Here is a 15,443-nt window from a genome sequence, read left to right as displayed (position 1 = left end):
TACTACTGCCACTTTTCTAGAAGAGAAGCGATGAGGAGGAACTCGGTTTCAGAAGAAACACGCGTGGCCCCAACCGAGCCGAAGCCTCTCCCCCGAAGAGGCGGGTCTTGCTTTCTCTCCCCTCTCTGACGGTGTCAGAGCTGCAGCTGCCCCGGGTGGAGGCGGCAAGATTCTCATGGAGGCGCTGCTAGAGAAACTGCGGGCAGGGCTTTCCGCACGGCTTGGTCGAATTGCGCCGCGGGGAAAGCGCAACGCTTCCCAGCTCCACCAGCTCCCTCCGGAAGCGCAAGCCTCGCTCTACGTCCACGTGAGTTAGATTTGAGGCCAGGAAAACCCGAGCGAAACCCAGTTGCGCATGCGCTAATTGAAAAAAAACGTAGGCGCTGGAAGTTTCCTCGGACACGCGTCGCGCTGCACGGCACGTGCTCCTCTGTTAGTCGAGCTCGTGCGCTGGGTTCCAGTGGCCGCCTCCTGCCTGCCTGCCTTCTGCTGGCTTCTGCGGAGAAGGCCTGGGAGTGTTCTGCGCATGCGGTTTTGTAAACCATAAATTGTTCTACCGTGAACGGGGTAGGAAAGTTGCTCGAATTTTGGCGGGGCTGAAGGTCCTGTTTTTCTGTGCTCCGTGTTGTAGCCCAGATGCTTTAGTTGCACGCAGCAGTTTTGAGAGGAGCATTTAAACTGTAAAACGGGCGGGCGTCAGAAAGAGGCACTTTTCGGAAAGCATTCTTAAACGTCTTAATTCCCCTCCCTCCCCCCCCCCCCCGTAATTGATGGCTGTCAAAGCTTTAGTCCAGGGGTCTTCAAACTTGGCCCTTTTATGACTTGTGGACTTCAACTCCCAGAATTCCTCAGCCAGCATGCCTGGCTGAGGAATTCTGGGAGTTGAAGTCCACAAGTCATAAAAGGGCCAAGTTTGAAGACCCCTGCTTTAGTCAATGCAGGTAAACTGCCATTGTTAAAAATGGGGTCAGGAGCACAGTGGAAACTTGCCGCCCTGTAATCTCTAATTAATAGGAGCATGGTAATTTCTAGATACGTATCAAGCACACAGGAATTTCTAGATAGGTATCAAGCACAGGAAATTCTGCAACTCCCCAAAGAGAAGTTCACATCAAAAGTGGAAATAATCCTGACCCAGCTATATTTCTAATGAAAAAATACTCAAAATGTCATTGAGGAAATGCTGTAAAAGAGGAAACATAATAAGGATACTCAAATCAGAGACTTGGATGTTGGCAATGGGAGGAAACGATCCATTTTGGCAGACTTGACTTTTGAGAAAATCTGCAAAATAATAAGAGTTGGTTTATGTCAGCATCACATATAGGTGAAAATGATTGCAAGAGCAATCTACATTTTAAAGATAAATGCTCAAAGCTGTAGTGACTCCTTAGATAGAATTTCAAGCTTTTGTTAGTCAAACAAATTTGTTAATCAAATTCAAGATCCAAATGGGCTGGATTACAAAAAAAGATTGATGTAGATCAGACATGTCAAACACAAGGCCCGGGGGCCGGATCCGGCCCGCAAAGTGGTTTCATGTGTCCCTTGAAGCCATCCTGGAAACAGTGAGGGAACGGCCCCCACTGCCTTGGCCCTGGCCCAGAGACCCTCCTTCTGCCAGAGACCCTCAGATCTGTCCCACTCCTGCCCAGGCCCCCATAGGCACCCTTGATGCGAACGATGTAGAGCTGGCCACGCCCACCCAGTAGGCCATACGCACTCTAGCCACGCCCACCCAGTAGGCCACGCCCACCCTGGCCATACCCACCCGGCCCCTTGAGGGCAACCACAATGCTGATGCGGCCCTCAATGAAATTGAGTTTGACACCCCTGATGTAGATACTCTTAGGGATTCCAATGAAGAGCTTTCATTGAAATTGTGGGTGCTCGCAACAAGAAGAGATTAGACAACCATTTGTCTGAAATGGTATTAGGGTTTCCTGCCTGAACAGGAGATTGAACTAGAAGACCTCCAAGGTTCCTTCCAACTCTGTTCTCCTTCCATGAAGAAACTGTTAACATCAGTGAGGTCATCTTTGTTGAGAGTGGCCAGTAAGGAATTATGTTCCAAGTGAGACAATTTTCCCAACAGATTCCCAAATATTCTTTTCCAAAGCCATGGGAAAATCATCTTCAGCTGTCCAGATAGCTGCATCTGTTGTGTTTCTTACACTGTCATTATAATAATGGTAAATCTCTTAAAGAACAAGTTACAGCACTACACATTTATTTAGAGTTACACATCGTTAACACCAGTGGATTGAACTCAATGAGAATTAATATGTAGCTGCCCAGAGATGCTGTATCAGTGAGATGGTGGCATAAAAAAATAATATTTCATTCCATAAAACAATTTAGGGGAAGAGATGGAGACATATATATGATGAAAACAAATTCTTAGAGGAATGGAAACATGTTAGCAAAAAAGAGAAGTGTCTAGTTCAGGGCTTTTCAACCTTTTCACCCATTGTACCACTTTTAGGACATGGCAACATCCGAGTACCACCAGTTGCCTAGCAAGGTGTCAAAAACTTGACCCCCCCCCAAAAAAGGAAAAAAGTGATGAAGTACAGGTAGTCCTCGACTTACAACAGTTCGCTTAGTGACTGTTTGAAGTTACAATGGCACTGAAAAAAGCCACAGCCGAGCACCTGTCTGAGGTTTTCATTGTTGTGAGCATTTCTGTTGAGGATTGTGGGTGAGGTGGGGGGTGTTTGGTTTTTATTCCCCCCATCTGTTGGGTGGTTGCAGCAGGTTTTGGTCACTTCACATGACCCTGGGACACTGTGACCGTCATAAATATGAATCAGTTCCCAAGCATCTGAATATAAATCACAAGACTCTGGAGATGCTGCAACATTCCAGCTGATCGGCACTTCTTCTGGGCTCAGCAGACGTTCCAGGATCAGCGCTGAGCTCCAGCTGGAGACTGGCGCTGATCCTGGTGCTTCCACTGAACCCTGGCAGCCCTGAAGAAGTTCTGATCCTGGCGCTTTCGCTGAGCCCTGACAGCCCTGCAGCTCCAGCCATCTCTCGCTCAGGCTTGTGCGGTGCTGCCCCCGGTTCAGCACATTCCCCTCCCCCACTACCACTTTTCTAGGATGGTCGCGTACCACCTGCCAGGTGCTAATGTACCACAGCTGGTACCCGTACCACTGGTTGAAAAGCCCTACTTCACATGATTCAACCGGCCCAGGGCCTCGCAGTTTGACACCCCTGCTCTAGAGGGCATTTTATTTCAAGCTCTTAGGAACAAGCCTTTCAGTTTGTTGAATGTCAGCTTTTGCTTCTCTCTCACTATCAAGGTTATACCTCTGGCTTTGTTTTTTTTGTTAAGCTTCAAATTACAATGTACACCATATATAGTACAGTATTTTCTATGATTGGATTATATAATTTTCTCATTTTAAAGCAAATAATATATGAGGAAGTTCAATTTTGGCTTTGTTCCCCATGTTTAGGTAGATTTTCCAGTAGCATATGATAGTTGAATGGAAAAGTAGAATTGGTTTTCTGATAATTGTTGGAAGTTGAGGCAATCTTTTTCTGTGTGTGAATGTTCCTGAAAATAGGAATCTGATCTGAGCAATGATTAATGAAGCAGATGTTGTAACTATAACAGAAAGGAGCTGGAAATATGCTGGGAAATACACCTCGCTAAGTTATCTGAATGAGGGACACGGTGGCTCAGTGGGTTAGGTCGCTGAGCTTGTCAATCAGAAGGTCGGCAGTTTGGCGGGTCGAATCCCAAGTGCCGTGTAACAGAGTGAGCGCCTGTTACTCATCCCAGCTTCTGCCAACCTAGCAGTTCGAAAGCACGTAAAAATGCAAGTAGAAAAATAGGGACCACTACGGTGGGAAGGTAACAGCGTTCCTTGCGCCTTTGGTGTCTAGTCATGCCGGCCACATGACCACGGAGACGTCCTTGGACAAGCGCTGGCTCTTCGGCTTTGAAACGGAGATGAGCACCAGCCCCTAGAGTCGGAAACGACTAGCACACATGTGCGGGGGAACCTTTACCTTTACCTAACTTATCTGAGTGAGGAGAGTTAAAAGAACGTGTCCTCTTGTATCTATGTGGCAATGAAGAAAAGCAAAAGGGAATGATACCAGTTTAATAGACTTTCAGGCAAAGAGCATGCAGGCATTGAGGTCGTGAGTTACTGAAAAGTAAGTCCAACATTAACTGACTCTGTTTCAAAAGGCAATAAAATATGACACCTTTAAAATCTGTTTAGGACCACCTCACACTGCATGCTGCTTTCATTCTATGTCAAACATCTAGGAGCATATTGCAGATGGAAGCAACTTGACTTCTATAAAATTTAATTATTAAGCCACTATTACTTGATGCTTATGGACTTGTGGCACATATGAAGAATGCTCCATGACTGAGCCATACTCACATTAACTATGTCACTTATCTGCCCTGTATTTGGGAGATGCCTACCGTTGATGTTTTTCAGATGCTTATTAAATCTTTTCTATCGAATTGTCTCTCTACAGTGGTTCTCAACCTTTTTTTTACCATGGACCCCCTTTAAATAACCTTTTGTGGCTACGGACCATGCCTATGGACCACCAAGACTTAACTCAAGATTTAAATCATAACATTTCTTCAAGCTTTTGTGACTCTGTGATGACATCACAGCCCCCCCAGGGGTCCGCGGACCATAGGTTGAGAACCACTGTCTCTACATTTTTAATAATCTCTGTTGTGTATATTGGGTATGCAAAATATTTTAGTTTCAGCTTTGAAACATTGCACATGGCTATTTTAAATCTGCTTTTAAAGTGTACTGTAACGTTTTTGTATTTTGAATAGTTTTATTCTCCTTATTTACCGTATATACTATAAGATGTAAAGAAGGGTGAAAAAATAAAAAAGGAAACCGTAGGTATGAGGATGCAGCATGATACTATTACTATTCTTATGGGAAGCCTCTGGAAATTGCCCCTAGCTAAAGGCAGACAATCTTTATGCTTGGATGGCATTTATCAACTGAAACTAATTTATTGTGAAGTTGAGTTTTTATATAATACAGTTAGCATTTTGAACGGTTATCACAATGTTTTAAAATGCTGGGCATCAGGATGTCTTGTGGCATGAAGATACTTAAATCTTCACATATCAGGATAATTTTAAATGATTTCTTTTGTGTGTGGGTCTATATTGCTTGGTGATAACTAATGACAGCATAATACTCTTGTCTAATAATATAAAAAGGCTCCCAGGAAAAAATGTTAGAATAAACTCTCTCTTGTCATTTTGGTTCCTTAGTGGCCTTACTGTGAGAAACGCTGCAGTTACTGCAACTTTAACAAATATATTCCCCGAAATCTGGATGAGCTTAGAATGAAGAACTGCCTCATTCAAGAGGCCCAGACTTTGATCCACCTAAGCGAAGTTCAGAGGTAAATGATAGGACAAGGAGTAAGAAGAATTTGGAAATTTCCTATCTTTTAGATTTTTAATTAAATGAAGATTTTTCCCATTTGTATCATTCATCTGTTTTACAAGTCAGTACAAAATATAGTGCAATTCCCCAAAATTCTTAAATGTAGCACCAAGGAGACTTACTTATGCAGCTACACAAATTTGATAAGTAAATATCTCACAAATGTGACAATAAAACCAACAGTTAAAAGCAACTTTAAAATAACCACTAAAAACAATTCAACATAAATAAGATCAGAAAAAATGGATCAACATCCTACACATAATACATCTACCTCTTGTGCACTCCCTGTTCCCATGAGCTTCTCAAGCTAACGGGTATTTTTAAAATTAACTTTTATTGAAGAATTTTATACTGTGGTATACTGTGGTATACTGTGGCTCAGTGGGTTAGGACGCTGAGCTTGTCGATCGGAAGGTCGGCAGTTTGGCGGGTCGAATCCCGAGTGCCGCGTAACAGAGTGAGCGCCTGTTATTCGTCCCAGCTTCTGCCCACCTAGCAGTTCGAAAGCACGTAAAAATGCAAGTAGAAAAATAGGGACCCCTACGGTGGGAAGGTAACAGCGTTCCGTGCGCCTTTGGCGTCTAGTCATGCCGGCCACATGACCACGGAGACGTGCTCGGACAAACGCTGGCTCTTCGGCTTTGAAACGGAGATGAGCACCGGCCCCTAGAGTTGGAAACGACTAGCACGCATGTGCGGGGGAACCTTTACCTTTTTTAAAAGTTATACAAACTCAAGAAACAGAGAGAAGAGTAAAGATAAGTAGTAAATAGATAAAAAATAATAATATAAAGTGGTGGTTTCCGTTTTTCTTTATGGCAGTTACAAATTTATCTTCTAACCTTCCTTTTTAAAGTGATATCATAATTCTCTTTAACTTTGCCAATCATTCCTCCAGTGTAGATATTTCCAAATTTTTCATCTTTGTGCAAATAATAATAATTTTGCTGCACTTACCATATATAAAAACAATCTTCCATGGGCCTTTTCTAATTGGCTGTCCATAAATCTTAATAAAAAATATGGTTTCAGTTGAATGTTAAAACTTTTAAATATTTAAATAAATCTTTTAAATCACTGTAAGTAGTTGGGTTCTCCACACTTTGAATTAACAATATGTTAACCATTTCTGCTGATATTTATTCCTCATTCTCAATATGGCATTCTTAACATAATTTTAAAAAACTACACTAACCAGGTTTTGAAAGATTATTACAATAATTCAGCATAGATGTAAGTAAAATATGTGTCAGTCATGTTTGATCTCATCTGGAATTCAGGTAGAGTTAATATGCCTAAAACCACATGTCATCTTACAGATACAAAGCTGCATCCAGTAGCAGTCCAGATTGATTCATACTGATTATTCAGTGGGAATTCTTCTCCATTGAAGGCAATTGAAATTCTGTTCCAAAATCCATCTGTTTAGAAGCACATCTGTTATGTTTGGATTAAGTTTCAATTTATTAGTCTTCATCCAGATGATTATTGCCACCTGACACCTATTCAGGATATTGACAAGTTCCCTAAAGCAGAGGTCCCCAACCTTTTGGGCACCAAGGACCGGTTATGTGGAGAGAGAATTTTCGACGGACTGGAGGGGGCGTGGTTTTGTGTGCTGCCTGCATCCCACAGATGGGGCTTTACTTGTTTGTGTGGCCTGGTTGCTGGCATGCCGCGGCCTGGTACCAGTTCACGGACCGGGTGTTGGGGACCCCTGCTCTAAAGGTAGATGAAAAAGAAAAATCACCATATTTATTTGCTGATAACAATGGAACCCAAGTATTGTTATTCTCTCTCAACAATTTTGCATAAATGTTTAATGTGGAGGGTGATATTTATTCATGCAGCCCAGTGTTCTCTGGGCTGAATACATTTCTCCTATCTTCACTTCCTGAAAGTGACTTCAAGGAAAGGCTGGAATTATGATAAAATTGTGCCAAGGACACACATATATTACAGGTAGATTATTAGGATCTGCTATAACCAAAGAATCCAAATCACAACAAATGCAAGAATGTTATTCACAAAATGTCTTAACAGTCTTCAGTAGCAACCAAGTTGTTTTTCCTAGCTTTATTAGATCCTTGATATAATAGATGCCTTTAGGGGGTTCATTCGATCCTTGTATACTATTTCTTTGCTATTGTCAAACTGATGACATGGCCTTAATAATAACACTATCCTATGTTTATTTGGGTTTGTTTCACACAGATCAATCCAAAGAAACCCTGTATTTCTGATGTTGAAACAGTGTTTGCATTCAAAACCGTGGCTCAGTTTCAAACACTTCCAAAAGGATCAGAAGATCCCATTTTAAAATTAACATTGGTGTCTTGCAGACCATTTGCCTTTGAAATGACTCAGAGTGCTTTTGCATACACCTAAAATATACAAAGAATATTAGAGGACAGAGTGGGACTCCTCCTTTCTACCACTTCCTCTCACCAGAGGTTGAGAAAATAGGGAGAACCATCAGTTCAAATAATCCCCCCCCCCTCTCTCTCTCTTTAGAATCACTTCAGTATACTTTGGTGGGGGAACACCAAGCTTAGCCAGCCCACTCACCATTGATGCTATCCTGGACACTGTTTCCCAATGCGTGCATTTAGCAGAAGGCGCTGAAGTTACTTTGGAAGCAAACCCCGCTTCAGCAGATGCCCTCTGCCTTTCCAAGTTCCAGAAAGCTGGTGTCAACCGTCTCTCCATTGGTATTCAGGTGAGAGGACAGGAGCATTGCTTTTAGGACTGTATTAGTCATCATCCACTTACAATATTAGAATCATAAAGTTAAAAGAACATACTTAAAATAATCTGGACTAACGTTAAGCAAACTTACTTAACATGGAATTGTAGAAAGGGACTGAAATATACCAGTTTTTTCTGTTCCGCTGATCAGCTTCTTCTCTCCTCCCTCCCTCCCTCCCTCCCTCCCTCCATCCCATATTTGCTTTTGGACTACAATGTGATAAGCAGAAAGTAAGAACTGACAATTACTTCAGAGTTATACATTCCAAAAAGAGTCAAGAATATTCATGATTTTTATTTCCTTCTGTGCAGTCACTTGACAATGCGGAACTCAAGCTTCTTGGAAGGAACCACACAGCTTGTGATGCTTTGAGAACTTTAGAAGAAGCCAAGAAACTCTTTCCAGGGCGTACATCTATTGACTTAATATTTGGTCTTCCAGGACAGACTGTTGCTTCCTGGATCCAGGGTTTGGAGAAAGCACTTGCAGTATGTGATGACCATGTATCCCTTTACCAGTTGACTCTAGAAAGAGGCACATCTCTCTTCAAGGAGGTCCATCAGGGCTTTCTGCCCATAACCAATGTGGATATAGTATCAGAGATGTATGAGTGTGCACGACATGTTCTACAAAATTCAGGTTTTTACCAGTATGAAGTCTCCAATTTTTCAAAGAATGTAAGTCTTTTCCTTTAGCTAAAACTTGTGCCATACAACTCAGTAAAAGGAAGTAGGTCAAAGAAATTTGGAAGGTTCTGGTAGTGAAATAAGAATTTTTTTTCACACACTCTCTCTGTGTTAGAAAGATAATACAACTGTATTTTCTTCTGCCGAAGTGAAAGGAATATGATTTAAGGTTTTTTTCCACAATAGTGAAGATCCTAGTAGTCTTACTCTGCTTCTTATCTCAGGAGAGAATGGTGAAAAAGCTGCTACTAGAAACAAAAAAAGAGACATTTGTAAATAAAAATTCTGTATTCTGTATTCTATTCACATGTAATTCAATTTTTACACTGAATTAGAGTGAAGGCCTTTGAGAAGATTTTCCTTCCTCCTCCCTGGCCCTCCCCCTTTTTCTTCCAAGCAGGAAAAGTCTCCTAAATGACAGCTAAGCCCAATGAGGTCCCGTAGGTTTTTAAAAGCAAGATTGTTTAAGATTAAAGATTGTTACTCTAATGTAATGTAACAGTTGTGTGCAGACTTGCAGTTCCTTAGTATTGTTTGCTTGTTTGTTTGTTTACCCAGGGGGCATTTAGTACTCACAACCTCTCCTATTGGCAAGGGAGCCAATATATTGGCATCGGACCAGGTAATCCTGTTTGGGGAAATGATGGGTCAAGTGCTGCAACTGCTTCTTGAGTTGGTTCTAGTTCAGTGTATTGGAGTACCATTTCAATTATGGCTTGTGTTGCTTTTTTTTTAATAAATAAGGGGAGATTGGAAAGTAAGCGCTCCTAAGCTAAGAATGATGTTGCTGCCTAATAATTCCTTCTCCTATAAACATAGTACCATAGGTTGTTCAGAACAATCTCCTCCTTTCTCAGGAGCCCATGGGCGATTTGTACCACGGGGAGATGGTAAAATCCATCGAGAGGCAAGAATACAGACTTTGGAACCGGAGATATGGATGAAAGAAGTATTGGCCTTTGGGCATGGGACCCGGAAACAGACTCCACTCAGGGAACTGGATATGTATGTAAGAAGAAATGTGGAGAGGCTCTTCCTTATCATTTCCTTTCTTTAAATGTATGTGGTATTCCTGAAAACTCAGCCTTGAACCACCATTTTATATCCTACGTTGCATCCCTTATGTTAGCCCCAGTGGTTAAAATGTAGTATTGCAGTCTAATTCTGCCCACAGCCAGGAATTTGATCCCGATTGGCTCAAGGTTGACTCAGCCTTCATCATTCCGAGGTTGGTAAAATGAAGACCCAGATTGTTGGGGGCAATATTTTGACTCTGTAAACCGCTTAGAGAAAGCTGTAAAGCACTATGAAGCGGTATGTAAGTCTAAGTGCTATTGCTATTTTGGATCTGGAGCCTATTATATATTTAAATTCCAGTTTCCATAAATCCAAAGTACTAAATTAAATCTTAGTCTATACCTGCTTTTTGGAGCTACGTACAATTTATCTCTTTCTGGTCTACTTTTTTGCATGGCCTTTTTATTTTATAACTCTGATTATGTTAATGACATCTTTTAAAACACTGAAGAGGTGCTTTAGAAGGAACACTCATAAAAAGATGCTTTATGAAAAGTTTAATAAAAATATGATTGCTACTAGACATGCCACACCTACTTATCTCCAATTTAGAGATAATAATAAATTCTTTATAGAATTATTGTAAGGTTTATTCAAAGCAAATATATATGCATATATTACTGAAAGTAGATGATGTAGGTGAAGTCATATGAGTACAGGTGCTGCCCTGGTTAATATGTTAAAATCATCGACTAGTTCCCTTTTTCCCATTGTTGGCACAAATATCTGTTTGTCAAAATTCTAATGGCTGTGTTGCTTCAAAGTTTGAGATCTTCCATCTATCCCTTTTCTAGACTGGAGGAAGTTTTGATGCTGGGACTCCGTATGGATATAGGAATCACACACCAGGTATAGTTCTCATATTTTAATGTGATGGCTGTTCAGGTTTGAAATGTTGAAACCTTTCTTGCCATAATTCCAGAGTGCTTTTGCAGAAAGGGCTCATTTCTCATTCTTTCTTTTTATTGCGTGCGTTTTCAGTTAGTTACACATGATGTTGCGCTTTGTGACTGCATCACTAAGGAATGGAAATTTCAGCTCCAGTTGCTGTCATAACTCAAGGACTACTTGTAGTCAATGCTAGAGATAGCAGAGGAACAAATAAAACATAACTAGTTTCTAGTCCTTGTTTTAGAAACATGATGAGTGATTACTAAATGCAGAGAGACTGGAAGAGATCCTCCTGAAATTTCCAGTAAACATGACATTGGACTTTAAGACCTACATATCTCTGCTCAATTTCTTTGAACCTAGTTTATTTTTTGTAGAATAGGAATTGTCCTCTTCAATGATCTATCAAAGATGGGACCAAAAGTGATGCTTGACTTAAGGCTGTTACCAAAAAAAGTTCATTTCAAACATTTGCAGTATTTCAAGCGATGTTCTTCTAAGCCTATATTGCAAAAATTAGAGGAAGCCTTCAACTTACAAGCTATTTGTTTAGTGACTGTTCAAAGTTACAACAGCACTGGAAAAAGTGACTTATGACAGTTTTCCACACTTCATGACTACTGCGGCCTCCCCATGGTCATGTGATCAAAATTTGATTGTTTGGAAACAGGCATATATTTATGACAGTTGCAGTGTCCCAGAGTCATGTGATCACCTTTTGCGGCTTTCTGGCAAGCAAAGTCAATGGAGAAGCCAGATTCGCATAACTACTCAGCAACTGCAGTCATTCATTTAATGACTGCAGCAAGCAAGGTGGTGGGCAAAACTGAACAACTTTCTTGCTTAGCAACCAAAATTTGGGGCTCAATTCTGTTTTAAGTCGAGGACTACCCGTATAGCAAAAAAGGAAGGTTTTGGTTATACAGTAATCCAAATTGTGATGAAAATCCCAGTTAAAGTTGAGCTCTATATGTTTATTTTCTAAAGAGGTGAAGAGTCTGAGAAATTCATGTTAAGAAACATATCTCCTAGCAACTTTTGTGTTTCCCTAGATTAGCCCCCAAATTAGTTCTTCAGTTGAAAACTGTAAAAAACAACAACACAGTTTTAAGGGTAGTTTTTTTTTTGTTTATAGCACTGGTTGCAGTTTGCCCCCAGTCTCAGTCTGTGGGACGTGTTTGGTGAGGCAAAGGAAGTCAAAGAGCTGGAAGAACATGGGTTTCTTTTTCTGGACGACAGGTAAGGGGCCTGAAGGTTTGTGTGTTTTAGGAAGAAGATACTGGTATATCTGGAGGAGGATTCACTAATGTTTTTCCTCAGTGACGATTAATATTTCTTTTTTGTAGGGGACTTAGGTGCTCTTGGAAGGGTCTGGCTGTGCTTGATTCTCTCCTGCTGAGACTTCTGAAGCAGCTCCAACAGACATGGATGGAAAGGGAAAGGGGAATGTGAACTAGCTACCAGTATAACTTTCATATTGGAAGCTAAAGAGCTTTCAGAGATGGTTTATAGTCTGGAAAATTGTTGCAATGCAAAGGTCACAACCCATGAAATGATTGTGTCTTCAATGAAGCCAATGAGTTGATTGTGTTGTCATGCTACTGGATGCAGGGTTTTCTCTGAATTAAACAATTACCGCATCCCTGGCTTTTGTCTCTTTGTACTAGAATGAAAAATGATCTGTTATTCTAGTGTCATTGTGGCTTGTACTTGAAATAAATGAAGCATGAAATATCTTTATGCTGCATAAATAAATGGATTGTGCAGGAACTGGTTTTCATTAACCAGAATCTTCCACTTTTGTAAGTACTAAATAAAGGAATGTTCCTGAGGGAAGAATTGACTGTGAAGATAATAAAAGATTTGTATGCTGTAAATACAGGGCCACTTGTCATATATTCAGCTCAGTACAACTGGAATGTTTTTGGGCTGTCCCTTACACATAAAAGCTACTAATGCTTCTAGCACAATAACCTGCCATGCAACATTCCACTATATTCATAATCCCAAAATTTCATTTACATTTGACCTATTATGCTCCCTGCTGAAATTCCAAACTCTACCATAGGCACATTCTGAATTAGTTCAAGCAGCCTGCTGTGCTGCTTTTGTTTATCATTAATTCCGTGCAAACTATTCTTGATAATACATTTACTGGAATTATTGGAATACAAGTACTCCTTGGGTTACAGTGGCAATTGGGAGTGGAATTTCGGTTGCTAGATGATGACATCATAAAACAAAATGTCACGTGACCACATCATTTAGTGATGGCAATTGCTTCGGTCCCCATTATCATTAAGTGAGGATTGGGTCTTTAAGTGAGCATCTCCTTGCAACTTCCTGCCAGCTTCCAACAACCAAATTAGAGGATAAACTGGCAGAAAGTGGCATGTCCCAGGCAGTTTGCAAACAGTTAGACAGGTAAGTGGCAGCTGCTGCATAGGAGAAGGAATGAAGGGGTGTGTGGGTGGCCAAGGAGGCCTGATTTAAGTGTGGTTTGGGCTGGCTGCTACTGGGTGGAGGAGAGTGTGCAAGGGTGCACAAGTACCAGGGAGAGTGTGCAAGTGGCCAGGGAGGTGCAGCACAAGCACAATGAGGCTCAGGGAGTGCACTTGAGGGGGTATCAGCAGCATGCAAGATACATAAATATAGTTAATGAATGCCTTCTAATACTTTTGCTGAGTTAATTACTGAGTTTTCACCTGAACACTAGGCTGAACTAGCATGTAAATACACCAACTATTTTACTGTACCTTAATTGAGTTCTGTGACCTCTTTTTCCCTCTGATTTTAATAAAACTTTATAAATTGGATACTGAAATATGAATTTCTCCATGGTGGAATGTTTGGTCTCCAGAACGGGAAACAGAAGATGAACGTTGCATACTGCCATCTGTGGCAGAATTGTAGATAGCATTTAGTTTGATTATCTCATACTTTAAACTTAAAGAGTTTCTCAAACTCAGGCAGCATCAGTAATACAAACAGAAATGTTGGTTTCAAACATTGTGTTCAGTCATGGTTTGCTTAACAGACTATAGTCGAAAGCAAACAAATTATGTCATAATGTGAATTCAGCCAGAATGCAGTGTGCAGACACTTCTAAAGGGTGATGCACAGAATCTATCGCTTAGAATTAGTGGAACTCTGCATATATTCTGCCAGATAATTTTGAGAAACTCAGTTTAAGAAATCGATAATAATAGCTGTAGAACAATTTGGTAACATTTCATTCATGTAATATTGTGCACAACTTTATTTTTCCTCCTCTCCCCGCTGCCAAACAACTCATCATTCTTTATGTGGGGACCTTCAGTTCTCTTAGGGAAGCCAACACGCTCCTGTGGAATGACTGGGATTGATCACAACAGGAAGCAATATCCCCTGTGAAGCCTCAGGAACACTGTCATGCACCTAACCTTGTTTTAACTCATAGGATGCCTACTCCAATTTATCTCTGATAATAACAGTGGCATTTGCCCTATATAGAATTGTTAGGTCAAAATTGCAAAAAGAAAATATGAAACAAAATTATATCACTCACAAGAAACAATCCCAATATGGGGTCTAAAAGAGATCATCTGTCCTGCAGAATTTAGCTTTGATAAAGTAAATTAGCATTTCTTTATTTTAAAATAGAATATTTTAAATCACAAGGGCAAATATATTCCAAAGTACAGTACTTCAAGGGACATTCATAATTTAAATGCAGTATTTGTTAGCAAATGCCCACCTTAAATTATGCAATAATTAGATAGTATAGAATATTGATGCATTATGTAATTAAATCAGTGTTTTCCCTACTGTTAACCATTCAGAAAGGTGCAGAAAAGAAAAATTAGCTAAAGTTAAAAGCAAGCAAATATTAAGTACGACCTCAGTTAAAATGTCAGTGTAAAGTTAACAAACATTTTAAGAAGAAGATAATCTAACATTTCAAGTAGACAAGAAAATTTAAGTTTTAGCTACACTTATTTTTTGGAACCCAGTAAAAAAAAGGGTAAATCCATCCCTGTAAGGAGAAGAGTGAATTTTGTGTAAATTTAAAAAAACACACTGATTTTAAGAATCCATATTATCCTGTCTTGGTTGTGAAATGGAACCCACCATATTAGAAATTTTTTAATGTTCAGTTTTTAATTCTATTCCTTATATAAGAGTCCTGTTCGTGTGTAGTTTATTACTACAAATTCATTCCAGTCAGCTAGCACTCTCTTAGATTATTTACTTGTGTGTGTGTTTGTGTGTGTGTGTTGTAGCCTAGATAAAATATTGCAAAATTAAGGTTTTTCCATAGGTGCTAGTCTAAATAAATGATGTTTAAAGTTTCTTAATGCAGTTTTATTTTCACAGTGTAATGAAGTCATGATTTTGCAACAGTATTTAAATGGGGAGTAAAAAATGGAGGGAACAGAAACATGCATATTCATTTTCAGAACTGAATTGATGAACTTAGGACTGATTACAAGGGAAAGAGAACTCACAGAAAGTTATGCAGGGAATCTGCTCATTGGGTCTTTGAATTTTAAGGAAGAAAAGTATCAAAGGAAGTCATATTTTATTGGGTAGGGC

General features: G+C 40.2%; 1 protein-coding gene across 4 annotated transcripts; it reads left to right on the top strand.

Annotated features, from left to right (window-relative positions):
• The first annotated feature begins 141 nt into the window (after nt 1–141).
• RSAD1 (radical S-adenosyl methionine domain containing 1) lies at nt 142–13,684 on the top strand. Of its 4 annotated transcripts, none has more exons than XR_014025611.1 (9): nt 142–307; nt 5,285–5,418; nt 7,980–8,184; nt 8,526–8,891; nt 9,459–9,522; nt 9,758–9,909; nt 10,772–10,826; nt 12,004–12,107; nt 12,215–13,684. XR_014025611.1 is itself a non-coding variant. In XM_081321149.1 (9 exons), exons 1-9 carry the CDS (start codon nt 176–178, stop codon nt 12,318–12,320), a joined length of 1,191 nt encoding a protein of 396 aa, XP_081177275.1. In that variant the 5' UTR covers nt 142–175; the 3' UTR covers nt 12,321–13,684. The 4 variants fall into 4 exon arrangements, 2 of the variants coding, with proteins under 2 accessions (XP_081177275.1, XP_081177274.1); XM_081321149.1 differs by having other exon boundaries at nt 8,526–8,768; nt 9,758–9,905; XM_081321148.1 differs by having other exon boundaries at nt 9,758–9,905.
• The last annotated feature ends 1,759 nt before the right edge of the window (nt 13,685–15,443 follow it).

This window comes from Vipera berus, assembly GCF_964194415.1.
Source record: "Vipera berus genome assembly, chromosome: 2".
NCBI lineage: Eukaryota > Metazoa > Chordata > Lepidosauria > Squamata > Viperidae > Vipera > Vipera berus.
The sequence above is the reverse complement of the archived record's forward strand: the minus strand, read 5'-3'. Positions and strand labels throughout refer to the sequence as shown.